We start from the raw sequence: 14,254 nt of genomic DNA, 5'->3' as shown, positions 1-14,254 counted from the left end.
AACTGGCTAACTAGCGTCGCTAACATCAGTTTTTCTCTGACCGACCAATCAGGACGGGGGAAAAAAAAGCTGATGTGTTCTTGTGTGCCTCAGTGTGTGTGCAGCAGCTGTGGAGCATCTTCAGACCCGCTACCCTTCATTCAGATGGTCCATTACATCTCCACCACCTCCCTGTGGTAAGTCCCATCATGCATTGCTGCTGCAACTTGATTCATATACACACAGCCGACGATGACAGTCGTGTACGTTCACACAGTGTTGTGACACGATAACACGTAATACGACTTCTAGAACTGTCTCACGACAACAATCTGAACATTAAAAAAAAAAAAAAATCCTCAAGCATCATCTGCTCACCAAAACATACATTCAATGGTATGAATCCACAAACACATTGAACACACTCAGAGCAACACACCTTAATGCGGTACAAAAAACTTAAGAAATAATAAACATGTTTACAATTTGTGAAAGGTCCAATAAATGGAAGTCTCAAGACACTAAGATATTTTTTTGTTATTTTTCATTGAAAATTCGTATTAAATATCTTCGTCTGATTGAACTCATTTTTCACTGTAGTAGTAGCGCCATCTACTGGCTAAAGAAAATTAATGTTTTAATCCTCAATGGGGGGGTTTCGCAGCGGGTTTACCAGATTTAACTTGTATTTGCTCAGAAGAGTATGCAGGCCTTCATAATGTTGAAATACAAAGTTATAATTTCTTTTTAAATGCCGTTACCGTGGCAACGCGCTGTTTGCGCCCCCCCAAAAAAAAAAAGCCTGCTGATTTTGAGGGTCTAAACATGGACGAAAACTCATGAAACTTTGCAGGCTAATTGGGAGAAAAATCCTCTTACTCCAAAAGTGTGAGGAACATTTTCAGAAAACGTGTTTCAAATCATGAAATTTCATTTGGGACATATAACAGTAAAGACATTTAGTCATTAAAATGTGAAAACTATCACTTTGGAGTCATTTTTGTCTCAGGAACAATTTCAAATACTCAAATTGTCCTGGACGTCTCGTGCTCCTCAGTAACCAGGCGGTGAAGATGCTGGAGAGCCGACAGAACGCCACTCCGGGAATGTTTGGGGAGCTGCTGCGGAACGCCAGCATGGGCGACCTGCGCAAATGTCCCGTGAGAAACGTGACGCATCTTGGAAGCAAGCAGCGTCCTTCGCGGCCCCTTTGAGATTCCCGCTTGTCGTCTCCTCCTCAGAGTCAGTGCGGCCAGCAGCTTCGGATGGCTCGCATCCTCCTCAACAGTCCGGAGATCATCACCATCGGCCTGGTGTGGGACTCGGACCACTCCAACCTGGCCGAGGACGTCATCCACACCCTGGGAACCTGCTTGCGCCTGGGAGACGTAAGTGCGCTCCAACATCTCCAAAACAGAAAATAAACCGTCTTCTAACACGATTAATCGATTTCAGTGATGAGTGAGTATGAGTGACTGTACAATAAGGTGTGTGTCCGTGTGTAGTTATTTTACAGAGTGACGGAGGAGAAGGCTCGCCAGGCAGAGCTCTACCTAGTGGGCATGGTGTGTTACTACGGCCGCCACTACTCCACCTTCTTCTTCCAAACCAAAATCCGACGCTGGATGTACTTTGACGACGCACACGTCAAGGAGGTTTGTGCCTTTCAACTTTTTGGGATGGTTCGCCAACTTTTATCTTTCATGCTTGCGACTACTTGGCAACTCATCACATGACGTCACGAGAGTACTTTCCAGGGTGTGTGTATGGAAACTAAAATAATAATACAACCGCAAGTCAGCTTCTATTTTCGACAGCACTTGCGCTTTTTAGGGTGAGCTGACTTTGGGTGGTGTACTCCCTGGACTGGTCGCCTGCCAATGCCACGTCACATACTGACTGATAAGGTTTTTACCAGACCCAGCGCAGTAATTCATTATAAAAGCACAAAATATTTATTCCTTATTATTATTTACTACTATCTACAATAATTTTACTATTATTTACAATTTAGGACATATATCATGGAATCCTTTCTACAATGGCTGCAACAGATGATATTTTCAACTTAAAGGTATGAGGCTAACAATTAGCCATCTAAACAAAACAAGCTAGCTAGCCACACAAGTAAAATAATAATGAAAATATATAAAATTAACATGAATTATTTTGTCCAAATATGACTGCTACTTACCAGTTGCTAAAGGTTACTATTGGACATTGAATTATGAAACGCCAAATAATTCAAGGAAATGCGCACAAGAAAATATAAAAACGCCTCCTAGCTTACTGCTAACATACGATGTAAAACGCCGTAGAGGGGCTAATGGAAATTAGCATGGTTGTGGTAATCATGCACTGAGCAGCAACATTTCCGAAAACAGCATACATCAATCCTCACAGGGATTCTGTCTGCTGTGTGGGAACAGCGACTACTAGAAGAACAAAAGATGGCACCAAATGACATGTTGTGAAGAACACGTCGTCGTCATATGTCTGCTTGTCAGCATCGCCCAGCTGGCCGTTCACAGACGTGCATTGTGGGAAGTCAACATGTTTTTTCTTACCCTTGGAAAAAATGACACGAAACAACGAGGATGCGTTCATCACGTTAAACCCCCCACCCCCCCCCCCCACGCTCACACCTTCTTTCCAGTAATTTGTCGTCTTTTTTCAAACTTTGTTCATCCCTTCTTCTGGCACTCTGGTCCGATGACATTCCCTCGCCACCTTTCCCACAGCTGCTTGTGAAAACACGGATTTCCCTCCATTGTTTATCGCTCCAGCTGGACATGGATGAGGGTGTGGTCAGAACACACACACACATGCACACACACACACACACACAGTTTTGCCCACACTGCAATCTCTTTCTGTCTTTCTTTCTTTCTGCCTCTCACGCGCGCGTCTACAACAAGTTTTGTGAACATCCTGTTGGATCTCTCGTGTTGGAGGTGTTCATTTGAGGGGGGGTTGGGGGCGAATGGAGGAAGGGTCAAAATAACAAGTTGGAGTTTCACTTTTGAAGAAGGAAAATAAAAAGCAGACAGGAAGACGACAGTTTCTCCACCAAACCAGCGGGTACGTTTTCGACTGCTGTGAGACGTTTTTTTTTTCTTCTTTTCTTTATCGAGTCGGAAGGCGCATCTTTGCTGAGGCAGGTGTGTGTGTGTGTGTGCGTGTGTGCATTTGTTGTTCTGCTTCACGCTATGTCATGTAGGACACAATCGCTTACGTGGTGACGAGCGTGTTTAATAATTTGAGTTCCGGGGACACGTTCGCACCAATTTACCGTTATATTATACTACTATTATACTTTACAAAACCAAAGATCTCCTAAATAAGAAATCATTTTACACATGATACTGTTTATTATTACTGCCATACTTGACTTATTGTGTGGAGATATGATTCATCCCAAACTAATACTTAGTCCATCTTTAAGCTACAAAAAAGAGCTATGCGAGTTATCAGCCAATCCATTATTGATCAGCACAAATAATGTACCAACCAACTTTGTTCACAAGCTGTTTTCAACAATAGGTTATATAATGCACAAAAATATCAGATGATGTGAAAAAAGTGATGATCTAGAAAGTTTTCTTCCCAGTTGAGTGGAGGCTGTCCAAACTTGAAAGGGGATTAACAACTCCCACTTTCTCCTCACTTTTCACTTCTCGTGTGTGCTGCGACAACGTGACCAAATACTTTTGAGCCACCTTTTTTGTTTGTTTACCTGACCGCGTCCCCGCTGTGGGCAGATCGGTCCCAAGTGGAAGGACGTGGTGTCGCGCTGCATCAAGGGCCACTACCAGCCCCTCCTGCTGCTGTACGCCGACCCCCGCGGCACGCCCGTGTCGGCCCAGGACTCGGCGCCGCGCCTCGACCCGGACCGGCGGCGGCACCTCAACAAGGCGTGCTACGACAGCGAGGACTCGGGTAACTACAACACAGCTAGGAGTCGTAGTAGTAGCACAGCCGCAGGACAGCAGGTAACTAAACTGCGATGCGTCGTGCCTGTCGTTGTACTTGCACTAGTAGTCGTAGTAGTACTGAGATGACGGCGCTCGCTGACTCGTGCAAGTTGTTGTTGTAGGGTTGGGCGGTTCATTGATTTGAATTCATTCGATAGAGGAAGCAGTTGACAAAAGCAGTCGCTAACACTGGCTGTTAGGATTAGTCCAATAACTCAATTAATTTGAAAAATGTCAAAGCAAAATCTCAGCCTTTTATGCTATGCGGAATAATGTTGCTGCAGTCTGACGCAGATCACACCTTGGGACAGGGGTGGCTGAGTTGGGTCCTCGAGAGCCTGTTTTCCATGTTTCTCTCCACTAACACGCCTGATTCATGATCAGGGTCGTTATCAGGCTTCTGCACAGCTTGTTGATAAGCTGATCGTTAGATTCAGCTGCACTGAAGAGGGAGACATGGAAAACAAGCTGCATAGTGGCTCTCGGGGACCCAACTTGGCCACCCCTGACTATAATAATTTGAAACTTGAAACGTGCACAATTGCCAATACAGAAGCTAACTTACAGACGTTAGCTACAACAGCCAACTCATTTGCCGACTCCCACGGCACTCACCAAGCCAGGCCCCGCCTTTTAAAGACACACACACACACACACACACACACACACACACACACACACACACACGTTAAAAGTAGCAGATACGACAGTGAGGTTGCAACTTACATGCATATTTTGGATAAGTATTGTTTAGAAATGCAAAATCAATTTTGATCCCATTACTTGAATGATTGATGAGATCATCACAAAAATAATCAATTCTCAAAATGAAATGTAGCCTCAGCCCATTTATACTTTATAAAAGGATTTGTTTGTCCTCAACATTTGACCAAGGTTCGTGCATCAAAGCGCAAGATGTCACCTTGCCTCACTTCTACAACACCTAACATTAAATTGATCAGAAATAGTCTCAACGCGGTCATTTTAAAAAAACTATTGAAAATAAAGACATTTCTAATCAGCCTCCAAACATTTGAGCACGAGTGTACATGTTATTTTAAATTTGATATGTTATTCATCCACAAGGCAAAATCACTCAGTTCATGCCGGGACAAAAATCTTGTTTTGAAAAAAAAAAAACAAGTGTGTAGGCTTTTTTGGTGTCACAACAAAAAGAAAATCAACAAGCAAAACTTGTTTGAATTATGTCATTGTCGTTTGCTTTTCTGCAGTGAAGGCGAGACAAAAAAAAATCTGCTTAAATGGTCGATTTTTGTGGAAGGCCGCATCGCCCAGCCCTACATTGTTGTATGCGATATGTCACTGTCATCGTTTTCATCAACAAACATTTGTTTTAATAACAGTTTGTAACAGTATTTTCAAACTGTAATACCCTCACATGTGGGAAAGGAGAGCCAGTGTTTATTGAACAGTGGGAGAATCGTACAACACAAACTCAAATGTGCACACTCATTCAGGGGCGAGACTCTCTGACGTCACATGGCGCCCCACTAGGCCCCGCCTCTTAAAGGCACATTTCTCTTCTTCTTTTTTCTGAAAGGCACATTTCTAACACACTGCACCGAGAATACTTAAAAAAAAAAAAAGACCTTTTATGCTTGCCTTTGTGTGTGCGTGCGCACGTCATTTACAAGTCTTACTAAATGCAAATTGTTTTAAAGGCCTTGTTGTGTGTGTGGGAGGAGGAAAACCTAAAAAAAAATGGTCTTTTTTTTTTTTAACACAAATGATCCCCTGTTTTTCTCATTGTATTTGTGCAAGCAGTATGTGTATGTGAGGCACCCACACGCTTTGTAACCCGAGTGTGACCCCCACCCACCCGCTGTGCCCACGCAGGCCGCGAGCCGTCCATCTCCAGCGACACTCGCACAGACTCATCCACGGAGAGCACCTCGGCCCGACAGTCCGCCCCCTCGCACCGTGAGCCCGCGGCCGCTCGGCATCCCTCGGACCCCCCGACAAGCGCCGTCCGCACCCGACGCCCCGATGCACCGCGCCACGCCTCGCTCTGCAGTCTGGATGCCATAGGTGCGCGACCCTCGCGGGTGCGGCTGCCACCTCGGCCCGAATCACCGCTCACCGCCATCACCTCATTTCGTTTTCATTTTGTGTGCTTTGTTATCTTGTTTTTGTTTGGCATTGTTTTGTTTTTTTGAATGTGTGCGGTAAAAGTTGTGTTGCCGTACTTGTCGTTGGCAAGGCCGCGCGGCGGACGGCGAGCAGCGGCAGACTCTGAGGAAGGGAGGCCCGGCCCCGGCCCCGGCCCGGGACAGGAGGCGCGGCTCCAGCCGCCTCCGCAGAGCCAAAGCGGACAACGAAGCCTCGTCGGCCGGTTACCACAGCGAGGGTACGGTGACGGATTTGTAGTGGTTAGCACGTCTGCTTCACTGTCCTGGCATTCAGGGTTCGAATCTACGTTCTGGCCTTCTTGTGTGGAGCTTCCAATGTTCTCAAAGCGCTTGCCTGGCTTTTCTCTGAATACGCCACTTTTCTTTCAAATTCCCAAAATAGACATGTTAGCTTCGTTAAACACTTTGTGTTCATTTTTCCCTTTAAAAAACAACAGCAACTTTTTTCCTCTTGCCGATCCCGATGGCCCACTAAAGCACAGAAAGTTTCTTGCTAATTAGATTAGCTATTTTTATTTTATTTTTGGCAGAAAATCGAACCCAAAATATCAAATGTTTGTCTTTTTAGATATTAAAAGCATATTTTTCACCAATTCATTTAACATGTGTTGAAGAATAGTTGCAGGTGTGCTCATAAATGTACCTTGCCTAACTTAAAAAAAATATATATTAACAGGGACAGTCCCTGTTAATATATATATATTTTAAGTCATATTCTTTACGGTTATGTTTTGTTTCATGATTGTGCTATAGTGAAATTCTTTCCACTGTAGTTTAGTTTACTTAAAACTACTTAAGAATAAATGTTAAATGTTTCAAATTCTGCCAACTTTGGAGCACTTAAGTATTTGCTTTTCGCCATTTTCTTTACTTTCTGCTTTCATAGTTAGTGAAATGGTTTAGACAAAGAAACCAAGAAACACTTATTTATCAAGAATCTGTAAACAGGAAAAAACCTACAAGCAAAAAGTTTTTGTAGAATGTCATTGTCAATTTGCTTTTTCTATAAGCAAAAGGCTAAATCCGAATGTTTTTTTTTGTGTGGAAAAAAGCGAGATTGTATTTGAAGGTCTTCCAGTTGAGCCATTTTCCATCATCAGCCATGTTAACATCTGACATATCATCCAATTTTTATTCACATCTCCTCTTGCTGCTCCTGTCAGTGACCGTACATGAGCTCTTCTTGTCCTCCGCATGCAGGAGAGACGCTGAAGGAGCGGCAGGTTCCCCGCCCGGCCCCCAAATCCGCCTTCTCCTCCTCAACCAGCCGCCTGCGCGACTTGAAGGAGACCATGAGCAACCTCCTCCACAGCCGAGCCCTCCCCGCCTCCTCCACCTCCTCTCTGCCGGCCGCCGGGATCGTCTCCTCCGGTAACCACACGCCCGCCACGCCGTCCTCGAACCCTCGTGACTGGGAGGCCGACAGCACCGGCAGCGACTCCAAATCCAGCTCCTCGGGAGGCGCGCTGGCGGGGAGGTACCGGCCGGCGTGGAGGCCCCGCAGGGAGGCGCTCAACATCGACAGCATCTTCATGCGACGCCGGCAGGGCGGCTACAGCCCGCTGGCCACGCCCCTGACGGACCCCATCAGGACCCCCGCCGCCGCCCTGGAGGAGGGAGGAGGTGCCGCCTTGCCAACTCAGCAGGAGGTGACATCGGGCGGGCCGACCTCCTCCAGGACGCTCCCTGCCGCCGGGGCAGCTGGCACGATCGGAGAGCGGCCGCCGCCCCCTCCCAGGCTGATCCAGAGGATGGAGAGCGGGTACGAGAGCAGCGAGAGGAACAGCAGCAGCCCCGTCAGCCTGGAGATTCACTCGCTGGAGCGGTAAGATGACACACTCGTGTGGCATTTTGCATTTCTACCAGGAAAAAAACAATCTCTTGGTGTGTACACAATCAAACAAGTACAGTCAAGCTGCACACGTCGCTGTTCAGTTTTCTTGGCTCTGCTATTTATATTTAGTATAAAATTGAGAACAGTTTGTCATTTGCGATGCTGACCTGACTGTAGACAGCAAGGCAAAAAAGTACAAACTCACAGCAAGGTGTCGCTTCAAATGTGTTTACAAATGAAAAGTAGAGAGTCGGTGTGAAGAAAAATCACATTGAGGCTTGAAAAGTCTCACACGGACTCCAGTTAGAAAAGCAGAAGCAGCAACGTTATAACCAACTTTGCAGTCGAGTTCATATTGTTGTTGTTTTTTTTAAAAGCAGACTTGACAAACATGTTTGTGTGCGCTTGTGCTACTTGCAGAGAGGGCGTGGCCAAGCTGCCCTCCTCGTCAGGACCATCGTGGAAAAACACAAGATCCAAAAGCAGCGGCGCACTGCCGCAGGACGTCAACTCGGCCTCTAGAGGGAGCCCTGGTACGAAGCGTGTTCAACCGGTCAACTCAATACTTTTATATTAGACAGAACACACAAAAAACTGCAAGTAGGCAATTTATTTTCATATTCGTTTGGAAGTAAATTTATATAAATATGTAGAAACACTTATGTTTTCTGTTGTCTCTAAAGAAAAAAAAAAGGTGAATGCTTGGGAAAATGAAGGTAAAAGTCAAACTTGTTTTAAATTGTCATTGCCATTTTCTTTTTCTTTAAAGCTACTGAACGCAGAATATTCAATTTAGAATCGCTACTGCCACCTGCCTACGAAAAATTAAACTGCACATACACAACGCGCACACGACGTCTCATCCATACTGCAAAGTTGAGCAAGGAAGAAAAAAAATTTATGAAACCGTTACTTTCCAGCCGTGGCCTCGCAACTAAATGTTTGCATGTGTGCATGCTTGTGTGAACAGCGCCCCCCGCAGGCCGCAGCGAGCTGGACGAGCTTCAGGAAGAGGTGCTGAGGAGGGCCCGAGAGGAGGAGCAGCAGCGGCAGCAAGAGAAGGACAGGGAGGCTAAGCTCGGGTTCAACCCCAGACCCAGCAAGTACCTGGACCTGGACCAGCTGCAGATCCAAGGTACGCACGCACGCACGCACGCACGCTACAATACACTTGCGTGGGATGTCATTGAGAGGCCGAGAAGGACGAGTGAGCCAAAGACAAAAGTGAGAATGTGACGTTTTGTCCTGATGCGATGACGTAGTTTGTGTTTCCGCATCTTTGTGCATACTTATGCAATCATTCATAAAAAAAGTTGTTTTTCATTCTTTTATAAATCAAGAAAAATCTAAAAAAAACAAAAAAAGTACATATTATTGTACGTGTGTGTTTACATCCCCAGGCAAAGGCGACAGTCTGGATCGGTGCCTGTCAGAGGCGGAGCTTCTGCTGGACCAATCGGTGCGTCTGGAGCAGGCGGGCGAGGTCGCCGCCGCCCTCTCGGCAGTCAACGAAGCCGTCTGTAAGATCCTAATCATGTCTCGCATATGCAAATGAGGTCACGAGAGCTCCGCCCACCATTGGCTGGCCTTCAGTACAGAGGGCTGCCCCCCTAACATAGTTGCACTTCAGCATTTGAAAATGTTCTTTTGGGGAACTTCTTTGTTAGTTCCTGGCTGAAAATGTCACCTCGTCACTATTCACAAGCAGCAGCAGTTTTGGCGCCCTCTAGTGGTGTCTTTATGTTGCTGTAAGTTGATCGCCACATTAATTAGAACCCAAGTAGTGCGATACTGCCATCTTATGGACTTTGTAGATAATGAAAATGTTTTGAGGGGGCACATTTCAGCCATGAGAGTCAGTCAGCATTTGGAGGTTTTTCTTGAAATACACAAATACTTCAGTTTATTTTATTTATTTATTTTATGTTATCCCATGAATCCAAAATAAGCTGCAGCAAAGCTTTTTTGTTGTATCAGCAGCACATCCTTTCACCATTTTATTATTTTGTTCACATTTGACCAGCATGTTGTCAGTATTGCCTTTGATTTCTGCATGCCATCATATTATTTTCTGCATCTTTGTTTTGCTTTCGCGGTTGCCGCCGCTCGTGTAGCCAAGCTCAGGCCGGCGAGCGAGGGCGTGTCTCGCGGCCACGCCCGACTGCAGCGCGGCATGAGGAGAGCGCACGGCAGGCAGCAACGTCTGCTGCTGCTGCTACAGCATCCTCATCATCCTCATCGTCTTCATCATGACCAGCAGCAGCTGCTGCGCAGGTACCTGCTGTCTGCTCGGCCAATCAGGAGTCGGCGTTCACCACTAGTCAACACCAAAAACGTGACATCTTGAGTTTGGCCACTTTTGGCTTCCTTCAATCTGCAGATTCAAACACACGCACACATATATATACATTGATTTTTATGTATTTATTTTTGAGAGCTCAGTATTCATTTGGCAGCTCTGTGGGGTTAATATCATCTTTGCTCTTTTTTTATTTTTAGTTTGTCACACACACTCTGTAACTTGGTCCTGTTTCCTGACCAATATATTTTTTGTTTTGTTTTGTGTGTCTCGGCAGTGAAAAGCCTTTCCCGCACCAAATACTTCTGACTGACAATTCAGACGACCAATCAGCTTCCAGCCAGGAGCAGCAAGGCCCGCCTCTTCCTCTTCCTCTTCCATCTCCCCCTACTTGCCCCATCACACCCCTCCCTACCCACACCAGCTCGTCACATGACCCCGGCCCCCCCGCTGCGCCGTGCGAGTCCATCGGCGTGGCCGCGGTCAGCGCCAGGTCACTTCCTGCGGCGGTCTCGTTGGCTCAAAGCCCCCCAAGGGAGACGACCTCGCCAGGTCTACCCGAGGGTGCGGCCCCCCAGCGGACTGGCCCCCTCCCGTCTGAGTTGCCGTCCACCTGTCGATCATATTCCACGATGGCGCCACCACCTGACACGACGAACAACCTGATGGAGGAGGAGCCTTATTCCGACAGACCCCCCAGCAGGAAGTGGTCCTGCTTACAATCGGACCCTCCCAATCATCATCTTGCCACTCAACCAATCAGCCCCGCCCTTTACAATCACCCGCCCGCGCCCGCCGTCAGTCGGCCACTTGTGACTTCCTCTTCCTGTCTGGAGGGAGGCGGAGCCTTGCTGCCTGTGGAGCGCTGGGCACAAAACGTCAACCGATACTACAGCTCCCACAATGCACCAGTACCAGGAGTAGCAGGAGGTGGCGCGGGCTCGGAGCCATCTCCCGCTGAGGAGCTCTCAGAACTGGACTCGCTGTACCAGGCCAGCCTGCTGGCTCCCAGTTTGCACTGCAACACTACAAGCAGCATCGCAGGTAAAAATAGAAAAAACTTTATTTAGACTGAACTTTTTTAACAAAAAAATCTGAATGAAGCAATGAAATACAACCTAAAAGCAGACATTTCAATACAACAGTGGTAAATTGCCTGTAGCATTTATTTAAACAGAAATTCAATATTTTCAAAATACTGCTGAAGTTAATGGGAGCTAGGAAGGATCCCTGGGGGACGCCTCGTCAGGCAAAAGTCAACATTTAGAACTGCAAGTTGTTGTGTACAAAATTCAAATTGCTGAACTTCTGTCTTGCTGTTTTGTGGCCTTGTTGTGCTGCAGGACTGAAGAGAATCCCGTCCGGATCACGACGCTCCAAAACGCCGACGGCCGAGATCGAGAGACGCGCCTACGGGACGCCCGTCATGCCCAAGGTAAGAAAAAAAAAAGAAAAAGAAATCATAACTCATATCTTGAGTGACATGAATTACACCATGAAGGATATGTGTGAGAGAATTGATGTCATGAGTGCGTCCCGTGCCCGCTCTCACGTTCGGGCGAGACGCTCACAAATTTCTCCCATCTCTGATCTTTAGCTAGTTTGAAGTATTTGTGACACATTCTGTCATGCCAAAAACATTTTAGTGTGCCGCTGTTGCACAAGTCACAGTCAAAACCAAAAGAAAACAGTAAACAAATCCACACTGATTTTGAGGAAATCACCTGAAAGATGGCCGATCGCACCAGCCGCTAAATATTCATCGTTGCACGTTGCCGGCCACACATGGCGACAAACGGCAAATAGAAATGGCTGGATGTCGCTCGGCCAAGCTACAAAAAACAGCCTTGTGCTGACGGCGGTGAAAAAAGTTGGCAATTTGACTGCTGATGTCACTAATTTGTGTACGTAATTAGATAGTATCGGTTTGAGATCCATTGATGGCGAAAAGTGATTGATTGACATGTTGACGTCGTGTTCAGTGTCCCGACGGCGCGGACGAGAGCTACAGTGCCGAAAACCTGCGCAGGGTTACTCGAAATCTGAGCAGCTCCAACATGGCCAACCTCGGCCCCGCCCACTCTGTAAGTCACACGCTTGTTTCTGCCGCCACCGTGTGGTCACGTGCCACAAGTGCACGTTGAGCATTCTTCAAATTCATTCACATTTAATTGGTTAGCAACCAATTGTTTCTTTGTTTCTTTGTTGTTGTTGCTGTCAGTCTAATTTGATTTTTTTTCTTGATTTACCTTCTTCACGCTCATCTTCCTCCATCTTGATTTGTCCCACCTTCCCTTTTCACGTTTGTCCCATCGCTTATTTCACGAGGTCTCGGTGTCCAGTCACCCCCCTTCCTCGTCAACCCTGCCCCGCCCCCTCCCCGCCTACCGTCACCTCCGTCACGGCGTCCAGTCGCCTCACGCACCTCCACCGACACGGCACGCCCCCCCACCAGGCGCACGACCCCCCAGCTCAGGTAAACGTCTCCTCTTTGTCATCTGCAGTCCGAGTCGAGTGTCCCGTGTCTGTCTCAAACTGTCTCAAATTTCAAAAACAAAAATGAGGACAGCAAAGTGAAAATGTCCAAATTGGGCTCAAGATATTATTTGTCATTTCAAGCCCACCTGTGTGACGCTTTCTGACTCTCGCCTTTGTCGTCATCAGGATCCGGATGGCGGTTCCATCAGGATGAGGGCGACGTTGCGGTTCTGCGTGAGCGCCACGCGGGCGTCCCCCTGACTTACGGGACTCTCCCCCGCGCTCCCCATCGTTCCTCCTCCTCCTCGTCGCTCCCCAAATCAAGAGGGGTCGCCGCTTCCGCCCCTCATAGTCTGTACGCCACCTTGTCCCGTCCCGGCCGTCTCGCCGGCGCCGCGTCCCCAGGAGGCGGCGTTCAGGCTCGGCCGCTGCGTCTGGACGTGCCGCCTGACCGCGACTGGCGGCGCCAGGAAGATTTCCCAGAGAGGAAGTCGGCCCACTTCCTCCTCCAGACACGGATGCCGATCTGCTCGCTGTGCCGGCAAATCCCCGCCGACCCGCCGCGTCCTTTCTGCTCCTCGTGCGCCGCCTACGTGACCCGCCGCCGACCTCACCCGTGACGCAGGTCACGTTTTCAAATGTGCCTACGACAGGAAGTCAAGTTTGCAAGAACTGCCGCCGGTCTGGACCGCCAAGACCGACTTTTCTTTTAATCTTCGGTCCTGATGAAGATGAGAAACTGCGAAAATCTTTGGTCACCATCCGGGTTGCAAAGAATCCAAATTTCAAAAGTCAAGCTGGGGACTTTTGGAAATGCTCCAAATTGGATACATGAAACAAACTAGATGGCTCTCCTTGCCCACATTTAAGGGCATTGCATTACCTTAAAGTGCAACGTGACAGTTTTCACACACACACCAAAATTGGAACGATCTCTTCAAAATCCTTCATAACAAATAAGGAATTCATGAACAAACAATTGCTGGCTAAATGCATGAACAATTTCACTGCCCTTCTCGATGATGATGATGATGAAGATGATGATGACGACGACGACGATGTTGCTAAAGCAGCAAATCTAACGGCAGCCGAAGACTTTTCCACCGAAAGTGTCATTTCCTGTTTGGCCGCGTTTCGTGCGTAGAGAAATGCAAACTAGTTTTCTACAAGTCAAGTAAGAATGTTTAGCTTTGAAGCTTTTGAACCCGAGTTGCAGCTAATATTTAGCATGTTTTCCTCCTCGTATAGCCTTTAACGTAACAAATATATACAAATATAAATGAATATGTCCACAAATCTATCTGCACAAGCGACGTCTTTCTGTAATTTGGTTTTGCTGCTTAGGAAGAAATTTTGTGTGATTTGCTGACTTTGTTGTGCAAACGAAGCCCAAACACGCAAAAATTCTTCACAATGAGCTACCAGTAAGATTTTTTTTTTTCCTGACTTGGTTCACTTTTAGTCAGTCAAAAGTTTAGATTTGATTGAGTTTGTTCTATTTTTGATGCTTATTTTTGTACTGTAGAATAAACATGATTCA

General features: G+C 46.9%; 1 protein-coding gene across 5 annotated transcripts in view; it reads left to right on the top strand.

Annotated features, from left to right (window-relative positions):
* The window catches only part of usp54a (ubiquitin specific peptidase 54a), a 30,511-nt gene extending 16,297 nt beyond the window's left edge, over window positions 1-14,214 (top strand). Inside the window, exons 7-23 of one of the 5 annotated variants that reach the window (XM_077581512.1) lie at window positions 94-176; window positions 1,037-1,139; window positions 1,221-1,367; window positions 1,485-1,634; window positions 3,741-3,918; window positions 5,811-6,002; window positions 6,175-6,321; window positions 7,304-7,928; window positions 8,358-8,470; window positions 8,908-9,072; window positions 9,338-9,457; window positions 10,052-10,211; window positions 10,514-11,280; window positions 11,580-11,671; window positions 12,219-12,320; window positions 12,565-12,712; window positions 12,901-14,212. In XM_077581512.1, coding sequence (XP_077437638.1) covers window positions 94-176; window positions 1,037-1,139; window positions 1,221-1,367; window positions 1,485-1,634; window positions 3,741-3,918; window positions 5,811-6,002; window positions 6,175-6,321; window positions 7,304-7,928; window positions 8,358-8,470; window positions 8,908-9,072; window positions 9,338-9,457; window positions 10,052-10,211; window positions 10,514-11,280; window positions 11,580-11,671; window positions 12,219-12,320; window positions 12,565-12,712; window positions 12,901-13,334 — 3,726 coding nt within the window. In that variant the 3' untranslated portion in view covers window positions 13,335-14,212. Of the gene's footprint in view, window positions 1-93; window positions 177-1,036; window positions 1,140-1,220; window positions 1,368-1,484; window positions 1,635-3,740; window positions 3,919-5,810; window positions 6,003-6,174; window positions 6,322-7,303; window positions 7,929-8,357; window positions 8,471-8,907; window positions 9,073-9,337; window positions 9,458-10,051; window positions 10,212-10,513; window positions 11,281-11,579; window positions 11,672-12,218; window positions 12,321-12,457; window positions 12,713-12,900 lie in introns of those variants that run through there. The other 4 variants (XM_077581514.1, XM_077581513.1, XM_077581515.1 and 1 more) reach the window with 4 other exon arrangements.
* Window positions 14,215-14,254: the final 40 nt, after the last annotated feature.

This window comes from Vanacampus margaritifer, chromosome 12 (assembly GCF_051991255.1).
Source record: "Vanacampus margaritifer isolate UIUO_Vmar chromosome 12, RoL_Vmar_1.0, whole genome shotgun sequence".
Taxonomy (NCBI): Eukaryota; Metazoa; Chordata; class Actinopteri; order Syngnathiformes; family Syngnathidae; genus Vanacampus; species Vanacampus margaritifer.
Note: the sequence above shows the minus strand (reverse complement) of the source record. Positions and strands in the feature narration are given on the sequence as shown.